This window comes from Anas acuta, chromosome 6 (genome assembly GCF_963932015.1).
Source record: "Anas acuta chromosome 6, bAnaAcu1.1, whole genome shotgun sequence".
Taxonomy (NCBI): domain Eukaryota; kingdom Metazoa; phylum Chordata; class Aves; order Anseriformes; family Anatidae; genus Anas; species Anas acuta.
The window spans coordinates 985,001-1,004,877 of record NC_088984.1 but is presented as its reverse complement, the minus strand read 5'-3'; the positions used below and the strand labels follow the sequence as shown (position 1 = coordinate 1,004,877).

At 39.0% G+C, this 19,877-nt stretch overlaps 1 protein-coding gene across 7 annotated transcripts in view; it reads left to right on the top strand.

Moving 5' to 3' along the window:
* GPD2 (glycerol-3-phosphate dehydrogenase 2) overlaps window positions 1-19,662 on the top strand; it is a 58,092-nt gene extending 38,430 nt beyond the window's left edge. For 5 of the 7 annotated variants that reach the window (XM_068686897.1, XM_068686894.1, XM_068686896.1 and 2 more), the window contains 11 exons: window positions 1,233-1,397; window positions 2,141-2,285; window positions 6,923-7,116; window positions 9,551-9,685; window positions 9,929-10,104; window positions 10,710-10,841; window positions 11,110-11,268; window positions 12,733-12,845; window positions 12,931-13,009; window positions 13,137-13,235; window positions 16,626-19,662. In XM_068686897.1, the coding sequence (XP_068542998.1) occupies window positions 1,233-1,397; window positions 2,141-2,285; window positions 6,923-7,116; window positions 9,551-9,685; window positions 9,929-10,104; window positions 10,710-10,841; window positions 11,110-11,268; window positions 12,733-12,845; window positions 12,931-13,009; window positions 13,137-13,235; window positions 16,626-16,751 (1,523 nt within the window). In that variant the 3' untranslated portion in view covers window positions 16,752-19,662. The remainder of the gene's footprint in view (window positions 1-1,232; window positions 1,398-2,140; window positions 2,286-6,922; window positions 7,117-9,550; window positions 9,686-9,928; window positions 10,105-10,709; window positions 10,842-11,109; window positions 11,269-12,732; window positions 12,846-12,930; window positions 13,010-13,136; window positions 13,236-16,625) is intronic. The other 2 variants (XM_068686901.1, XM_068686900.1) reach the window with 2 other exon arrangements.
* Window positions 19,663-19,877: the final 215 nt, after the last annotated feature.

The window sequence follows — 19,877 nt, the reverse complement described above, 5'->3', positions numbered from 1 at the left end:
GTTCTTTTCTGCAGTTTATTCTGGGCATTGTTTGCGGCGCTGAATTGGAGTTACTGTTTGTTTCTTCATCGGTGCTTTATCATATTACTGTTTCTGTTCACTTCGCATAACTTTTCTTGTGATTGAAGACTGATGGTGCTGCACCGTCTGCGCTGGGTTAGAATGAGAAGTTTGGAGAGGGGAGGTGGCACCTTCGAGGCCATTGATCCCATCTTTATAACTTTGCCCTTTTAGTTACAAGCAGATTATTTGCAGGGTGGTTCAAGATGCACAGGCAGAATCAGAAGGACCAAACTTTGCATAAACCATTTGTACTAAACATTTGGAATGCTGGCAACATAAATCAACAACAATATCTATTACAAATTCATCACTTTACCAGTATTATCTTTGATAGAACTGGTCCAAACATGTGGGTAAGTGAACCATATCTCAGGAAGCTTAGCCCTGCTGTAAATTAATTATTCAGGACACACAGAACCTGGCCCCTTTAATGTATAGTAATTCTTTCTAGCCAGCATCCTGGACTTTAACTTCAGTGGCAATAATAAATAGGAAAAGTCTCAGGTGAAGCCAGTATTTTAAAGTAATTAATCATCTTCCCCTCACGGTCCCTCCGCCTCACTCTTGGTTTTCTTTAACGAGGAAATTTCAGTAATAAATCTTTAATGATATATGTTAAGAATTGTTCATTAGTTCTTGTCCACTTACTTCTTTTTGATGGTTTTATGTTGTATGTTGGGAAGTTAAAATGCATATGAAACTCTAAGTTACAGAAAACTAACTTGGCACAGTCTGAGAGACTGCTTCTTGGGTTGTGCATGTAGTCTGGTACAACCTCCAGTGGGAATTGTTGATTAATAGCAGTGGGACTGTCAAACAAATACGTGGGTTTGGCACCAGAATTACAGCATGGTCACACACAGAAGGGTAAAAAGTGATTTGCCTGCCCCTAAATTGGGGGTGAAAGTTCTAATTCTCAGTCTGATAACGTGCAGGGGTGCAGGATGTTAAGTGGCCCCACTGCTGGCAGTGCCTGTGGGGGAGGAAGGCGAGGGCCTGTGCCGCGGTGGGATGTATCTGTAAATAATTCCTGTGAGGCGTGAGCAGCCATCAGGCCTATTCAATGTGACAGGGACAGATGTGACAGATCGGTTCTGACACACTTCCACGCCACGAGTCCGTGGCTGGAGGTGACTCGTGTCCTTCCCCCGGCCCCGTCCCCGCTGCAGGACAGCACAACGACGCGCGGATGAACCTCGCCATCGCCCTCACTGCTGCCAGGTACGGCGCTGCCACCGCCAATTACGCTGAAGTGCTGCGCTTGCTCAAGACGACGGACCCGGGCACCGGGAAGGAGCGCGTGTGCGGGGCACGCTGCAGGGACGTCCTCACAGGTGTGTGTGTCACGGTGCTGCTGGCGGAGGTGTGGGACCGAGGGCTGGTGCCATGTGCCCACTGTGCACCCTTGGTGCTGTGCCGCTGGTGAACACCACGGTGCTCTCCAGCAGGCATTACTGTGCTTTAGCTGCTAGGAAAGGGCACTCTTAAGGGAGTGTGCTCCTCGTTAAAGAAACAGAAGTCATAAAACAAAGAGCAATGGGAAAGGCTGTTGGTAAATATCAATGAACTGACAAAGGAGCCATCTTCCCAGAGTGCAGTGGCATAGCATTAGTGTCAATCATCTTTAACTTCTGTCAGATTTTTCACTCAAATCCCAGTGTTTTGGCAGGGTAGACTGAGCTTTACATCCAAACCCTTCTGTCAAGCAAAGATGATATTGTAAAATGCTGTGTTGTACAGTAATAATACCATTTACTGAGTCTATGGGTTGAGACTGAAATCTCTCGTCTGGGAGGCAGATTTCAGCTCAACTTCTACCCTGTCTCCTACCCTGCCTTTGCAGACAAAACAGAATTTTACTGCAAAAGGTTTTCTTTCAAATCTGGTATTAAATAAAAAACTTTGTTAATATTCTAAAAAAAATAAAAAATAAAAAATATTCCAAAACAATTCCAGCTGTTCAGACAAAGACAATATACTTTACAGTAGGTTAGGTTCATAGGCAGATTAATAATACAGAGTGTCAGTGGGCAGGAAAACAAATGGTGCACATGATTGATGCTGTTTTCTTTCACAGGGCAGGAATTTGATGTCAAAGCCAAATGTGTTATCAATGCTACAGGACCTTTCACAGACTCTGTGCGCAAAATGGATGATCAAGAAGTACCAAACATCTGTCAGCCAAGTGCAGGCGTGCATATTGTGATGCCTGGTTATTACAGGTAACGATATTCAAAACCTAACCCATTTGTAACAATCTCTGCTGGTGTCTGTAATAAACAAGCTTGTGGAGACGCAGTTGTGGTTTTTATGGTAGACTGGAATGCTTTTTTCTCCTTCCTTTTTTTTTCTTTAAGAGAAGGTTCTGGCACTATGCCTATTAAAATACCAATTTTATTTAGTGAAAAAAGACTGAAGTCTTACAGTTTGTAGTTGAAGCTTACCAGGGCAGACATGCTGTTGAAGCAGAAGGACATTTAGGCAGAGTATATGCCACAGACTTGTGAAAGGAAGCTTTTCTAATAATGGGTGGGTTGAGCGTACTGACTGCTTGTTCACCACCCCCCTCAGAAAACAAGTGTATAAAGCCTTCCAGAGAGGTTGCCACCTTCATGCAAAATTTTCTTTCCTATTTGTTATCAGACTCTCTAGGCGATGTAATCAGTAAACAGTACATCTGCTGTTACTCTGCCTCTAGTATTAGTCTATATCGACTCTACTCATAGTAAATATGAACACAGCATGTATGCAGCATAGTGTGTAGTGCAAAGTAGCATGAAACTGTACATGGGCGGCAGCCCTCCCATGGCTGTTTTGGTGAAAAGGAACTATATTCCTCCACTGACCTTGTTACAGAAGAGGTTCCTGTGGCGCTCCGTGCCACATACATGTACATGTAAGCCTTTTCAGTTGAAGCTCAAATAATACCTTTGGTTCCTGCAGTCATTAGTTTCCTATTGGCAATTTACACTTACAGACTTCAATCAGTTCTGTTGATAGTGCACTGAGAATGATGCCTTCCATACGATCATTGCCCTCCTCTGTGAATACCAAATTAGATTTCCAGCGTACAAAATATTGTTGTCTAAGTTGTGCCAATAGGACATGACAACACACTATAAAACTGAGGCATTTTTGGCCTTGTATATAATTATTCTTGTAGTCTCTTGTGTCTTTGCACATGAAAACCAGGAAATGACCTGATAGTTGCTTTAAAGCAGTAGCAGTGACAATAAATAGCTTGTAATCCTAGCTTCTTCGTACACTATGACAAGCATATGTACAATTACATGCTTTTAGTGTAGGGCCACAAAGTCAGTTTTTAAACTTTGAATCACTTTGTAGGTTCAAAGTCAAAGATTGCTTGGTATGCATGAGAGCTCTAATTTATGTATTTTGTAATTACCTAATAATTGTAATTAGTAACGTAGAGAATTCTTGTTCTCCTTGTTCCCCTGTGTATGTCAGCATGTGGGCATTACTTTTCTTGTAAAATAGTATCTGCCCACATACTGCCTCCGCAGTACAGCTGATGAAACAAAACTGTACAGAACTTCCTTTAAGTGGGGTAGCTTAATCCAAGGAACTGTATACTAAATAGAAAATACGCATGGTATTTAATCTCATTTGTATCACGTCTATATTCATGCTTGCCTTTGTTATAAATGTGTTATAGAACTTTGTCCTGAACTTGCACAAATTATATAACAGGTAGAGTTTTTTATACCTAAACACAGCTGCCGGCTGGGTTAAACCACGACACACAGTTAAGATTTTGTAAAATTAATGTTAACATTAACACATTAACCTCCTGTGGGATTCCTGCTCATTTGTTCTTCATCAGTAGTCCCAGTATTCTTCTTCTCATTGTTTTAGTGTACACATCTATTCTAGTAGCTGCAACAACTTTCTTTCACTCACTGTTGTTTAAGTGCTTTGTCTGCCAAAATGAAAGAGGATTCTGGCTACCTTTGTTTAGACTGGCACATGTAGGGCAGGAGGTCTATGTATGCAGTGTTCCCTCTCACCCAACAAATTTCAGGTATTTCCAGTCTTCCTTAAATCTCCTGATCTACTTCACATTCTAGGTTCCAAATACATTTGTGTGCTAAACTTCAGATCTACTTTACCGAAATTCACCTGTTTTCTATTTAGATCTGTGGTGTCTTGCTCAAATATTTCTTCCACTAGAAATCTTTCATGCTTCTGTTCAGCTCTTTAAAATGCCATATTCTAACATCCAGAATCGCGTACTGACTTCAAGCTCAAAAGTTCAACTTTGTCCTTCATTTAAATAGTTTTAACTAATTTAGTAGTGTCTTACATTTTTATACTTATGTGTAATTTAATAATCTGTTCTAAAGATTTCCTCATTTGTCATGTTCTCTGCATATTGTCCAATAAAGCTGCTGTTCTTTTTGAAAATGAAGCTTATGTAAAGTAGTCATGCTCCAAACTCTTTCAGTTGTTTTAAGTCAACTGTTTAACTATTACTATTGCTCTATCATTATTCACAAAGGGCTGAGTATTTTGATGCTTGGTCTGCTGTCAGAAACACTTCAGATCTCCCTGCGTTATACTCCTAGGCAGTGTCTATTTGCCACTATTGCTCTATATAAAGGTACCGCTTTCAATTTCATCTTAGAGTTTGCAGTCCTAATATTAGTAGTCTTAGTGGTCTTTAAAGAGCACTAGAGAAATTTTACAGTGGGTGATATTGTTATAGCTTGTACCATGTGGTCACATCAATTCCATAATTGTAGGAGTGTAAAGATGTGTAGATTCAGAAGGTTTCAGTAGGTTCCTGGTATACAGCAGCATGATTCTGGACCAGGCAGTTTGTGGAATCTTTTTTTTGGTGCCTCACTGGTTATTTAGCTAAGATGGAATACACATAGCAAAGGGAGATTGAGAGAGAACTTACCAGGATAGCCATTAAATTGGTAAGTGAATTGGCATATGGAAGACTGCTTCATCCTCTCTCATCGTTTGCTGTGTTACCCAACTGTAAATGCTTCAGTCCATAGGTGTTATGGTGAAACTTATTTTTAAGTCTTTACTGGTTTCTCTTTCATGGTTCTTACTTAAATCATAATAAAAAAAAAATCATACTTTTGAAAATGTCTAAAGCTATCTGAATATTCTGATACTGTATATTAAACCTCTAGTTTCCTGTCTCTAAATCAATAGCTTTTTCATTTTAAAAAGTAATCATTTGTCTGACGTGATTTACCTTTCACAAATCTGTGTTGACTTCCCCTATTAAATTGTACTTTTCCAACTGTATGCCTAAGCTGTCTATAAATATCATCTAAAAAATGTTCTAATATACATGCTATATATGAAATTTTCAGCTTCTCCTAGCCTTTCCAGATATTGAAAACTTACCTTCAGTAATCAGTTTAGATTTCCTAAAAATGAAATATTCAATGATTCAGCTTGTAGCTCTCTTAAATAGGTAATTCATATCCAACTGGGTCTCTGTCTACCTTCAGCTTATTGTGTGAGTAGTTATTTGAGTCCACTGAATTATTCCCCACTGGTGCTCCTTATCACTTAGATATGCTTCCTAAATCATCCTTCCACTATCAGGAGTAGGTGCAGAGCCTGAAGATTGCTAAAACTGCAGATGTTTTTATGAGGACTTCAGCACCTAGAATCAAAATCAGCATCTTTCCTTTAAACAAAAACAAATAGAAAAAAAGGCAGCTTGAATATTCTCCTATATAGAAACTACTTTTGAAGTGTTTGTAGATGCCTTTTGTTTCCTGAAATATAACCAGTGCTATATAAGTGATGAAGATGATTTTCTTCATACATGTGGATTTTTGTGCTATATCAGAAAACACTGATACATAAGTTAAAATCTCCTGCACAAAGAACTACTGTCTTTCATTAAACTGAAATGTTCTGTAGCATTGGTGGAAATGAGTGAAAAATCTCTGAATATTAGCATCCAATTAGCCTTTATGGAGGTGGTATCTTTTGCCTTTTTTCCACTCCAACCATGGTTCCTACTTCAGGAACACTATAGTGAGAGCTAGAGCTGGAACTATTTGGAATTTATTTCTTGCTCTGAATCCCTTGTGAGTCTGAGCTTCAGTTCCTGGTTGGTGAACTCAGAATGTAAAATCATAAGTTTACTGTTTTAATGTACTTGTAATGCTTATAACTTCAGTATTTCTGTTCTCATTTTTTTCTGCTTCTTGCTATTAATGTTGCCCTCCTACACCAACCTTTACTGCAAATAGAGGTTATAGAAGTCGTTGGATTTTTGCACGTCTTATCTTCTCCCTAAATAGGTGACAAAAATTAATTGATAAATTGGGTTACTAATATGTGGTCTTAGACTTTTCTTGTTGCATACTTAGACCCATTGAAACTGAGCCAGAGTTCTGTTCTTCCATTTTAATGCATGCACTGTTTCAGCCTTAGCTTTCCTCTGTGGCGTTATATGTTGTTGTCTTTTTTTTGTTATTTATTTTAAAAGTAGCTATTCATTCCATAATATGAGTCTCAAGTAAATGCTATTTTGAAGTTTCCAGATCCTTGTATTTGAAGTTGGAGTAGCAAGATTTTCAAGAATAATTGGAGATGGGAGGTGCCAGAGGCCTGATTGCTCTAAGGATGTGGCCTGCTAATTGCCTTAGGAAATCAGATTCCAGTGATCACATTAAAGGGCCTTATTTCTCACGTCTTCTGGGATTACCTTTTAAAGTTGGGTCACGGTGGCATACAAGATCTGATTTGACTTTTTAATCTTCTGATCCAAGAGCAAAGATAATGTTCTAATGCTTAAAGGTGTACAGGAACAGATCTCTGTGATGCCTGACTTGTTCATGTCCCTTCTTTATTTCAGCCCTGACAACATGGGGCTGCTTGACCCAGCCACCAGCGATGGTAGAGTGATTTTCTTCCTGCCGTGGGAGAAGATGACTATTGCAGGCACCACGGACAGCCCAACTGATGTTACATCCCATCCGATACCAACAGAAGAAGATATAAACTTCATTTTGAATGAAGTGCGCAACTACCTTAGTGTTGATGTTGAAGGTAGGGCCTTGAGTTCTGGGTTTGCAGTGGGAGGGCTGGACCTGCAGTATTTCAGTTTGAATCAGTGCTGTCTGTCTAAAGCTTTGGTTCTTGTGCATCTAATTCTGGTGGGACGTAAGTGTCATCTTGATCTGTTTCAGAGCTATCAACGAAGCTTTTCCAGATATACTTGCTTTTCTTGAACTATTTAAATGGAAAGCAGGTGATATCTGCACATTCAGATTTCACATACCTTTCATCTAACTGGCAGTAGCTGTCCAGCTGTGCAGTCAAGTCATTTGGGGCTTTTTGTGTGGCAGATGCAAAGTTCTGTTGACATGGGTCAGTTCAGTCATACACCAATACAAGTGCATTGAATTAATACGCTTTTTGAATTAATACACTTTTCTTGAAGGAAAAGTTGTTCTGACTTTGTCTTGCACCTTTGTCTTTATCTCCATTTTGTAGGCATCTTTTCTTAATTGCTCTTAATGATATGATAAATACCTAATAGTTTTTCAGTTGGAGGGGGAAGTATAATGGGCAGAAATGGGAATTTTTTAAAAAAATCAGTTGGTGATGGTGGTTCACCTCAGTAGCTGAGCTGAGAGCATTTTTGTTGTAAGATGCTGGCTCATTTGGATGCAGGAATGCTTGTTTAAAGTGAGAGGCTTCTTTACTTTGTAGCGAGACTTTTTATAACAGTTCTGTGAAAGCATTTGTGCTGCTGTATTTCTGTTGTAATAGCAGCACTAAAAAAAATAAATCTGAACAACACTATTTTCCAGGAATACTGCAATATCTTAGATTTAGGAAATTTGCTATCCAGCAATTGGAAATGTTGGATTACTTGATTCCTGAAATGGATAATTGGTGGCTCTGTACTTTACAAAATTCACAAAAAAACGGTTTTCAGGAAATGTACCTTTAGGTTTCTTAAGCAGAAGTAGGTGGAAGCGTGGTAGGCCAGACAGGTAGCTGGTAACATTAAGACTGAATAAAGCAGAAATTTTGCACAGTATTCACAGTATTTTACAGAAGTGCATTATGAAGTGTTTAATTTTTTTTTGAATGAAACCTACCTAGGTGCATGCTGTTTTTCACATATGCAATTAGCAGTGTTTATAGATTGCCTGTTATTGAATTAACAACTGTGCTGGCCATATCAACTCACTGCAGACCTGCCTTTTTGCTGCCAGAGACAGTGCCAGGGTTATCAACTTACACAGGCTTGGATGTGTTCCAACTGTTTAATTATAGTGTCACGCATGCTGCTTTTTCTAGTTTCATTAGTTTATAAATGTAATATGGTATCTTATTTCTGTGATTAACACTTCATTTTGGCAGGTTAAACATGCTGGCAGAGCACCATTGATTTCTGAAATCTATTTTGTGTTCTTTGGGGGATATTTTTACACCCTGTTAATAAAAAAAATCAGTATTATTATTTTTATTATTATTTAATTATCTGTTATTTGAAAGTTTATTTCAAAAATGTTCTGGACCTTCAATATAAAGTAAATTGTTGAATTTTTACATGGTAAATTTAATAATCAAGAAAATTCCATTAAATTATTGGTCACATGCTTTTATATATATATATAATAAAAAAAAAAGTTGCTTTCAGAGGCTAGATTGTTTTCCTAAAATTGTTAAGGACTCTTTTTAACCACTTGTTGCCCTGAGGTTTTGTTCCTCCAAGTTCTCTGAAAAGTCAGGTTTGGCTTTAGGGATTGTAACTTGTAACTGGCAGGAAGCAGAGGGGTATGACTGAGAAGGGCAGGCTGTAAATGGCCATTTAGTCAGGTTTCTTGTGAAGAGTGAAAGTGCATCTGAAACAATAAGGTTGGGAAGGTAGCACTGGATGAGGTGGCTGAGTGAGGACAGCGAGGGCTTCTGGATGGTTTGTGGCAAGTTAGCTGGGCCATTTGGGGTTGCTGTGCAGTAGCAAATGTCAAAGGTCTGGGTGAGGCAGAAGCTTAGGGGATGTGCTATAGCCTACCAGGTGCAAATGTGCAATTGGACTTCTGACAGAGGCTCTAAATAAGAGATCACCTATCAAGAGGAAAATCTGGGAAAATAATTTACCTGCTATAGAAAAACCTTTAAAGTCCTAAAAGCAAATGCTATGTCCATGTGGAATGAGCATTATTTTGGTTTTTAAAATGCAACATAAGAACTATTCTGTTAGCAAAAGCAAGGACAAGATGTGGTGATAAGGTGGGGTTGGGTTGGGTTTGGTATGGTGGGCTGATGAGAGAATTTGACAGCTGAATGTCTTGGCTGATCAGTTCCCAGAATTTCCCTGTTCAGGTGAATTTTTAATCAGTGTGAAAAATTAACTTCTCTCTGACTGATTAGTCTGATAATGGTGTTGATACAGATTGGTGCAGTCCTTAGGAAAGCAATACACATCTGTTCATGGCTGATTTTGGCTGATCTTTCCTCTGGACAGTGAGAAGAGGAGACGTGTTGGCAGCGTGGAGTGGCATTCGTCCTCTGGTCACAGACCCCAACTCCAAAGACACTCAGTCGATATCCCGGAATCATGTTGTTACTGTCAGTGACAGTGGCCTTGTCACAATAGCAGGTACCTGAAGATCACTTCAAGTATGGCTTTGGGCTTCCCCACTGTATTTTATGCAAAACTCTGTTCCAACAGGGACGGAGTCTTTGCATTCCTACAGTCAGGTAATGATCGATCTGTGGCAGTGTGACTCTCTTGTTAGAATGAGTCTGGTAAGAATAATGTGGTATGCAAAATGTGTAGTACATTGCAACTTCATGATTTCCTTTGCTTTCCCTAAATAAAGAAGCAAATGTGTGATTACAGGTGGGAAGTGGACGACCTACCGTGCCATGGCACAGGATACCATTGATGCTGCTATTCAGGCACATGATCTGAATGCAGGTTCCAGCAAGACTATTGGGCTGCAGCTACAAGGGGCTGAGGACTGGAGTCCCACTCTCTACATTAGGTTGGTACAGGACTACGGGCTTGAAAGTGAGGTAAGTCCTTGTTATTGCTTATGCTCTGATACTTCTGTGTTAGAGGGTTTTGTCTTTTCACTAAACACAGTTCCTTCATAGTGTGTACTATGTGTCAGTGTGTATACTGTGTGTCTTAAATCTCTTAAGACCAATAAGAGCTTTTCATCTGACTAGGGGAAGGATAGCTTTTCAAATAAATCAAAAAAATAAATAAAAAGCCACCACACACACATACAAAAACCCACCTACTAATTGCTTGTCTTTTCTCTTAAACTTTCAAACACAATTTTTTCTCTCCCTTCCTCCTAATCTTCACTTTTTTCTACTTTAAAATATTATGACACACTAGTGCTTATCTTCCTTAAGCCCAACAAAATCTATACTTTACATACAATCAGATTGTAGCAAAAGAGTTGAAGTATTGCTAGTCATTTATATTGATACCTATGTAGTAGTATTAGTGCTGGTTTTACCCATTGACAGCATTAGCTGTTTCCTCCCACATGATCAAAATCTAATACTCTCTACAGCTTCTTTGTTATTAGTGATGAGAGAATTGACAAGGAAAAAAGGTATATATTTTATGTGCTTACAAAAGCATAATGAATTTTTCAATTCCACAGGTGGCTCAGCATCTAGCTTCTACCTATGGTGACAAGGCTTTTGAGGTAGCCAAAATAGCCCAAGTTACAGGAAAGAGATGGCCTATTGTTGGAAAACGCCTTGTGTCTGAATTTCCTTATATTGAAGCTGAGGTATGTAGGAAAAACTACCTAATACTCTGAGTGATTTCTTTGGAAACAAGCAGGTTCTACTGCAGGTCCATCTCACTCTGAAAAGCACTTTCCTAAGTCCTTTCCTTTAAGGTCCAGATTTTTTCATTTTTTTCACTTCCCCTGAGCATGCTTATTTCTATATAGATAGATAAATGATTAAATATATTAAATATATTGCATATTACATTATACATTTATATTCAATATATGCTCATCTGTGTTTTTTCCCCCTTGTCTTACTATTTAGGTCATCTATGGTGTAAAAGAATATGCCCGTACTGCTGTGGATATGATTTCCCGACGGACTCGCTTGGCCTTCCTGAATGTTCAGGCTGCTGAGGAAGCTCTACCAAGAATTGTAGATATAATGGGCAAAGAACTTAACTGGAGTGAACAGAAAAAAAAGGTACAAAGGGCCTTTTTCATCTAAAAGTCTTATTTTTTTCTTCAGTAGTTTCCATGTTGACAGTCTAAATTAGTTGAATAGAAAACTTCAATGATGCTTTCTTCCTGAGAGAATGATTCACTTGGTGTATTTCTTTCTAAAGTCTTTATAAAAATAGCTGTGAAATGCATTGGTATCGGCCAAGGGGTGGAGAGAAAGTGAAGATCTGTATCCTGTTGTTCTTCTAAAAATGAAGCAGTCTTGGTGTTAATATTTCAACATGAATAGGATAGTATGTTCAGTGACACTTCTCAACAGGTCCATCGTAGAAGAGGAGAATTTTGCAATTCGTATCACTCCTTTCTGTCTGCCGTGTCTTTTGAAAAGTGGTGATACTGAGTTTGCTACCATTCTTTGGCCTAAATTATTTTTAAGGCCACTGTTTGCTTCCTTTGTCCCAGTGGTTCAGTGCTCGAACATAGTGTAGGACTGGCTCATCTCATTTTACTTGCCGTGCTGATAACGTGGCTGTCTATTTGAGATAGCCTTTGTGTGCCTGCTCTGTAGTTAATGAGCTTAGTTCAGATGTCTTACCTTAAATGAAGGCCCCTGATACCCATGCATTGAGTCACACCCTACATCCCTACTTAGAATTCCACAAACCATCAAAATCTTTGTCTCCAATCCTAGATGTAGACATCCTGTTGGTTTGGGGCTGAAGGGTAACTTGCGTGTTTATACTGAAGTATGTAAGATCAGAAGATCAACTAAACTATTCCAGACCGTCTTCAAGAGCAAGCCTCTGCTAGATGAAGCAGTTTATATTCATGTGCCTAGGAGTCTTTCCCTGTTACTGCAGCCATTACTCAGTATGCTTACACTTGTTTGTAATCTGTGCTGTGGCTTTTCATGGTGATGCTCTTTGTGGCAGATGCTTGCATTACTATCTTAGAACACTGTTTGGTGTACCCATAGCTGTAGAAAAGAACCATGCTCTACAGTACTTCATGAGATATAATTTGGTTTAAAAACCTTGCATGGAACTCCCAGGTAACAGATTAATATTACTACCATGAAAAACTGAAACAAAGAACATGCCTGATGTTGAGACTCGTGGTTTTTGAAAGATAAGTGAAATATTGTGATATCGGCTGTGTTAAATGGCATTTTGTTGGCCTCATCTGCAAGTACCGTTCTTAATGAATTAAATAGATACTCCATATGTGACTGAAGGCATGCCGTGATCCTAAAAGCATTTACACAGTAATTAGAAGCCTTTTTTAGGCTTGATGCTTCTTTGAAAGACTAAAAGGTGACAAAGATGAACTTCTTTTAATACTTTTCAGCTACAATCTGCTTAATTGTTGGACCTTAGGTAAACTGTTGTTACGTGGAAAGAGCAAATAAAGTACTAAGTTTTAAAAATATCTGTGTAGGGACTTACTATTCCTCAGATATAAAGACAGTTTTTCTTATTTGTCATAGGAAGAACTTGAAGCTGCTAAAAAGTTTCTGTATTATGAAATGGGCTACAAAGTAAAATCAGATCAATTAACAGACAGCTCTGAAATCACTCTAGTGCCTTCAGATATTGAAAGGTAAGTAAAATAAGAGTTCCCTATGTTGCTAGGAGTTAATACCATTGAACATAGTTTTTGCCCACTGATAATCGTTACCTTGCAGGTACAAGAAGCGATTCCATATGTTTGACAAGGACAAGAAAGGTTTTATTACTATACTGGATGTGCAGCGTGTCTTGGAGGTAAAGTTTCCTTGTGTTCTTTTGGTTTCCTTCTTAAGCCTCTTAACCTGCGTTGCAGTGTGGTATAAGTCATGCTGAGCAATGCAATTGACGCTTCTGTGTTTTGTTTTGTTTTTTTTTTGACTAGAGCATCAGTGTACAAATTGATGAAAAAACACTTCATGATATCCTAAATGAAGTAGATCTGAACAAAAATGGACAGGTTGAGCTCATTGAGTTTCTCCAGGTAGGTATTTCTTTGAAAAAAGTTGTAGATTTAACAAACAAAGGCATAGGTATTTTTCCCCTCTGTTCTGAAGAGCTGGGTTGGAGAGGAGGTAAATGATGCTTGGGTAACATGATAGTATTGATGCTGTTTGCCAGATTGCAAGACAAAAATGACACACAGCCAGTTCCAGGCAACTGTAAAATCCTTGTATTTTATTCCTGTGCAGAAACAATTAGACCCAAAGAACAGGTCCAGTTTTCCAAGTATACCGCAATACAGGTCTGATTTTGGTTTTCAATACAGAAATGATACTTAAGTATATTGAAAGTAAGACAGTTGCCTATCAGAAGGTACGTTGTGGTTATGCACCCTGACGTTTAACTAAGCCAGTTAAAATGATTAAAGTATTCAAAATAGCTTAGAAAGTACTAAAGAAGTTTGCGGTTAAGGTACATCCAGTCCATATTATTCCATCTCAGCTCCTGGGTTGATAAACAATACCTACATTTGTATTAAAGATATTACATTGACAACCTGTACATCTGCTTTTTGCAGGGATTTAAAATAAGAAAATTAAAGGTGCTACTGAAATGTTTGTTCACCCAGCTCCTCTAGCATATGCAGGATGCCAGTTAGCTTTGTTTTTGTAGAGTTTTTCTTGGTGTGGTATTTCAAGTGACTGCCATGTCTTTCCTACATGGTGGCAATGATGAATGCCGAACATGAGATAAATTAATGCTGGGGATTTTGGTCAATGTCAGCCCTTTCTTCACTGTGTCAAGTTAAACAAACAAGATCAAGGCAAAGGAAATGGTAATTGTCTCTCTTGAGATGAGCTGTAGATAAGACGAGCATTGTTGAATCTAAATGCAGAAAATTTTCACAGGTTGTGTCCAGCATTAGAAAAAAAGGACTGTTTATTTGCTTAAAATGTGGCAATTCAGCTGGGTAACTGGAATGTACTTTTAAAAATGGATATATATATATATATTTATATATATATATATATAATATCCCAGAACCGTCTTATTGAGATATAAGAGAAAATCATAGCTGATTGTCTGGCTATTGAGAAGGGTCTCCCTCTTACATCGCTTTGCATAAGAAAACTTACAATTAGAGTGGGGAAAACCCTACACCACTGACTGTAATGACTGTGTTAAACTATAATTTGGTTAGTTTGGATACACTGTGGTTAAGTCAAAGCAACCAGCAATTAATGTCTGCTGTGGATTTGTCTGTGGTGGCTTTGTTTTTTTGCTTTACTCTGATAACAGTCTCATTAGGGGTTGCCTATCCAAAGTCATAATACCTCTAAAATACAAATGACAAGTCACTGTTTTGTTGTAGTTTCAAAGTTAGTTTTTTTTAATTGTGCAATTATTTGGCTACTGGCTTCTCTTTGAGAAGAAAATGTTCCTAAACATTTCCTAATGTAAGCTGTATTTAAAGCTGATGACTGGTGCCGCAGTAAGGGTCACTTGCACCCATGCGCTCCCTTCCTGCAGGGGCAGGGAGCAGCACGCAGGGAGCTGCTGAGCAGGAGTGAGCTAGGAAGTGCGGTGACAACGTTAGCAGGAGGTTGCCATGGAAGGAACAAAATACGCTAAATGTTTGTTTAATTTTTTAATGGATCTGTTAAGTCAGCTCCCAATACTTTTGTGTTTGCTCTCTGAAAACTTTCAAGTAATTACATTGTACTGCCAGAATGCTTGTGGAAAGCAGTGTGCAAATATTTGTGGACGTTCATATTAGAGTATAGGAACACGTTGTCCCGGGGTGGCGGCGTTGCTTTCCAGGTGGCGAGCAGAGCAATGCCAAGGGGCTTCCTTGGCCCAGCTGCAGGCTGCCAGTGTGCTGGTCGTGGGGAACCGCTCTCAGCAGCCCCTGGTGTTTGGAGGGGTCTCACAAATAGAAAGCAGGCCAAATTGATCAGTGTCTAACACTAACAGGTCGTTCCAATTTACAGTTTTAGCAATGAGTTTTCTCCTGCTGGCATCTATTTATTTTTTGACCATTGTACCACCTGTCTTACCACAATGATTGCTTTTCTGAAGGCTTGCATACCAAAATTTTGTTTTCATGGCAGTGCCAGAGGGATCAGTCATATTTTTGTCCGGTCTCTTCCCTGAAGAGCATGCAGTATAGCTGGACAAGCCACCCCCGAGGCTGGTCATGGAGTGTCTGTGAAGCAGAGCGGATTAGGTGTAACAGCAACGCCACTCCTAGAGCCTTGTTAGTGTCTGCAGGGACCACTTCGGAAGCAGGAAGGGAGGCAGGGGAGAATAATGCTAAGTCTGAGCGATGCTGGACTGCCCTTGCTGCCTGTAGCTGCTCTCTTGCAGCAGGTCTGTGCTGCCCATCCTCCTACCTCTGCCTTTCCTCAGGCTGCACGGGGTAACCAAAAGGCCTCCAAAAGGCATGGCAGTTCTTCCAGCCTGGCTGTGCCTCCCCTTCCTGAGTAATCATTCCTGTTTTGACAGTGTTGATCGCACTTTTCAATAGGTCCAGCTGCAGATATAATACTTCCCTATAGAAGGGAAGAAATCTGAAGGAGTCCAAGCACTCAATGGGAGTAAGAAATTGCATTTTGTAAGTGCCAATTGCTTTCCACAGTAGTCTTTGACAAGCTGACTGCATGTAATTTCAAGTCTAATGCTCACTTTATCCATGGGATAAAAAAGAATTAACTAAAATCTTAGCACTAGTGTGTGTTCGGTAAGGTAGAGCTGAGTCCAGTTTCAAGGACTTAAAGGCAAATTAGTTTTAAAAGTCTATAAAAATTTGGATTTGAAAGAACTGTGGAAGTCAAGTACGCTACCTCTACAAAGGAGAGCATGTGAGTGAAAGGGTATAGTCCAGGGTCAGTAGCGGATCAGGAACTGTGTTCTTCTGTAAGTTTCCATCAGATTTTTTTTTAAAAAAAAGGGAAAGAAAAAAAAAAGGTGGGGGGAGGAGCCTGTGAAATAGATGGGTTATCCTACTTTTTTAAATGCCACTGGGAAAAAAAAAATGGTGTTAATGGATACCTGCACTATTACTTCAAATTGGATCACAACTGGTGTTTCTGTTGCCACTGAGTCCTGGCCAAAACTTTATTTACATTTTCCAGAAATATCAACTGAGCTTTGAGGGAGGTCTTTGAAACTATGCAGCAGTTCTGCTTTATATGTGGAAGAATCAGTTTTGTATCTACATTGACACTTGCCCCTGGCTCTTGGGCAAACCGATCAGCTCAGCCATGGTTTACCCGGGAGCTGTGCTGGTGCCCAAGGGGCAGGACAACCCGTGATGTTTGCACATCTCTCGTGTGGAGGAGGTGGTAGCATGGCTGAGGCTGCACCATCTGCCTCTGCTCTTTGTCTTGCAGATAAGTTAACGGGATGCTCTCCGTGTTGTTTCTTTCAGCTCATGAGTGCCATTCAGAAGGGCCATGTGTCTGGAAGCCGGCTGGCTGTCCTCATGAAGACTGCCGAAGAGAATTTGGGCCAGAGAGTGGTGATCCCGGTGGACCGCAGCGGTGGAGGGCTGTAGCTCGAGCACAGCCTCTGCTCGCGGCCGCGGCTAACGGGTATGCGTGGCTGCATCTCTGCTGAAAACATTCCAGTGCTTTCGACTGTCCTTGCTTGTTCAAGGTGACTGGTATTTGTCCATTGGTGTAGCATTTACAAAAATACACTGGTGCACTTGTTTTACTAATGATTTTCTGTACAGCTCTTAACACTCCAATATGTGGCCTTTCGGATTGGGTATGCTTTAGACATAGAAGTTTATTAACAAGAAGCTGGAATGCAGTCCAGAAAGATCTGGGTGCACACAAACACGTGTGCACGTGCTGCCTTGTTCATTAACTTCTATACCACCTTTACCTTTAACGAAAAAGTGAATCCTGCCTTTAAGGAAAGCATTGCGTTGAGATTTGCAAATATGCTTTTAGTACTTAAAAGCTGCAGGGCTGTCCACTTCAACAAAGATCAGTAGAGGGAAAGCTGATGTTCTGGCTTCGAGACAATATCACAAAAGGAACAGAACAATTCAGTAAAGAACTGTCAGGATTATTTATACTGCCTTCCATTGACGGTAGGTTTTGCTCTTTTTGAGTGTTTTGTTATTTCTGTGGTATCTATACTTAGCAAGACACAAGTATCAGCAGTATGAAGCTGGAAAACTACAACACACCTCAGTTGATCATCCAAACTAATAACTCAGTTAACACTAGAGGATGGCTTTCCTTTCTCCCATCTTAATAAGAATAAGCTTCCTTTAATAAATAGCATTGTCTAACAGGTGGCATTTTATGCTGTGAAGTGCTTTGTACTGTTTCCAGTTTGGGACAAACATTGGTCCTATGTAGAACATGGCAGTTTTGATAACGCAAGTTTTTATTTAAAAACTCAAAGTCACACAGTGAAACTTGTTTTGCATTCCGCTAAATTTTCTGCAAAAGTGAAAGGGCTATTTTTCTGCAGATTAATGTAAAGATTAAGAAAAACAAATAAAAAATTAGGACTACTCACTTGATCTGTTTTCAACAGCGTTGCAACTGGCTGTTTGCCTTTCTGCTAGGTCGACTAAATTCAAGATCAAATGGAAGATTCTTGCCTGATGTAGAACAAGGAAGGAAAAACAAGAGTGGTTTATTGATCAACTTATTCTGTTATGTTTGAGTATAAATACCAGTTCACAACTCAAAAACCTCCGTTCTAAGGGGTCAGAATTTCTGCTTATGTGAAATCTGATATTTGAACTGCTGTCACCACTTTTACTAATGAAAAACATCAGCACAATAACACAGCAAAGATTATTTCTGTATTTAGAAGGGAAAATGATTGTCTAAATGAAATGGAGAGGCTGAGGAATATTAGTATATAGTATAATAAGCACAGATGTTTGCAGCTGTAGAGGCAGAGTCCTTTTAATAAAATAATTTAAAAAAAAGTCAAATGTTTTTGAAACCTTCAAAAAAAAAAGTGAGGGCAAGCATCATCTGTAATTCTGTAAATTAGTGTATTTCTTTTAGTCCAAGAAATTGGTAAAATCTCTCCAGGTTTATTTCTGGAAATATTGGGTAAAATGCCTTTAACTGATTTTTTGCATGTTAACTTAAATTTAACTAAAATTTCAGCTGCCTGAAAATGCAGATATTGTTAAGGGGTTCTGACTTCTCTTGCTTTGAGTCCTGTACAAGTTAGGCACAGTCTATGTGAATGACGAGTTAGCACATTTGACAGCATAAGAAACATTTTTATGAATGAAAGGGTTTGTTTCTGTGGTACTGTAAACTTTCTTGAAATATATTCTAGTTTATTCAAGTAAGTATGCTAATGTTTGGCACAGCTTCACATTACCAAAACCCTTCTCAAATAAGAACACAATAAGATTTTACATACGCTGCAGGCTTGGATGGAAATGGATGTACAATACACAGGTTATTTTGGTTCAGTGAGCAGGAGCCAGGTAAGGAGGGAAGTGGTTTAGGATACTGTTGTTAATTTAAAATAAAAATAAAAATTGTAATGAGACCTTTTCTAGGCCACAAAAAGAAAAATATTTATTCTTCAACATCGTTTGTATTGTATAAAGAAAACTCCTCTCCCACTCCTCTGTAAGTGGCACTGTTAAGAATTAATAATACGAGTTTCCCTGTGAAGCCAGGATTTTCTGCTTTGTACCCAAAGTATATTTTGTTCTATTGTTTCAGTAATACTGCATACAGAACGTGACTTTGGGATTTTCTTGGCTATATGTGTGTCCTCCGATATGAATGTGCTTTGCATCTTAGGCACTTTACTGTCATGGATCTCTTTTGTATGGCACAGCAAGATCTTGTATGACTGCCTTGTGTAAAGAGAAGATTGTGTGTGTTGCTTAAAACAACTGAATATATACATGGAAAAAAAAAATCTAGAACCATTTATTTCATCACTTTGCATTTGTTTTTGGGAAAGCTTTTCTTGTTCGTTGGCTTTTCTGTTTTTTTCTTTTTTTTTTTTTTTCCATGTGAATGTACTGCTGAAACAGTTGTTGTAGATGTCACTGTCATGCATTGTTCGGATCCCAGGTGGAAAAATAGTGTTGTGACTTCTGAGGAGGGAGCTGGGTTTCTGGAAGGGGGCGTTTTGTTTATGCAATAAGCTGCATGACGGGGGGAGCGCGGGTACATGCGCGTGTGTATAAATACACATACGCACACTGCATGTTTTACATGTGGCACTTAACGTATTTTGTTAAGTTATTGTTCTAGACTGAACTGTTAAATACTGTGTTTGAGGCTGGGTTGTCATTTTTATAACTGTCTTGGTGTTTTACTGCCATTATTTATTACTTTTGATATACAGAATGAGCCGCATGCATTTATAGAGCAATAAGAGGATGTATTTAATGTGCCTTGTTTTTAACTGAGTAAGAACTGAAAGCATGAATCAATAAAACTGAATAAAAATGGTCCGTTCACTGGCAGTTTATGGCAGTTACAGAAACAACTTCTTCTAGCCTTGAAAAAGTTTATTTTTAAAAGACAGACATTCAAATGGATGCTTCTTAGGAAACATGACATGATTGTGTTCGTGTTTTCCCATTTTAGCTCAGAATTTAGCACTTTGTAGTTTAAAAATGAAAATGAGGAGTTAACACAGCACTTTAGCATTCTCGGGACGTAGA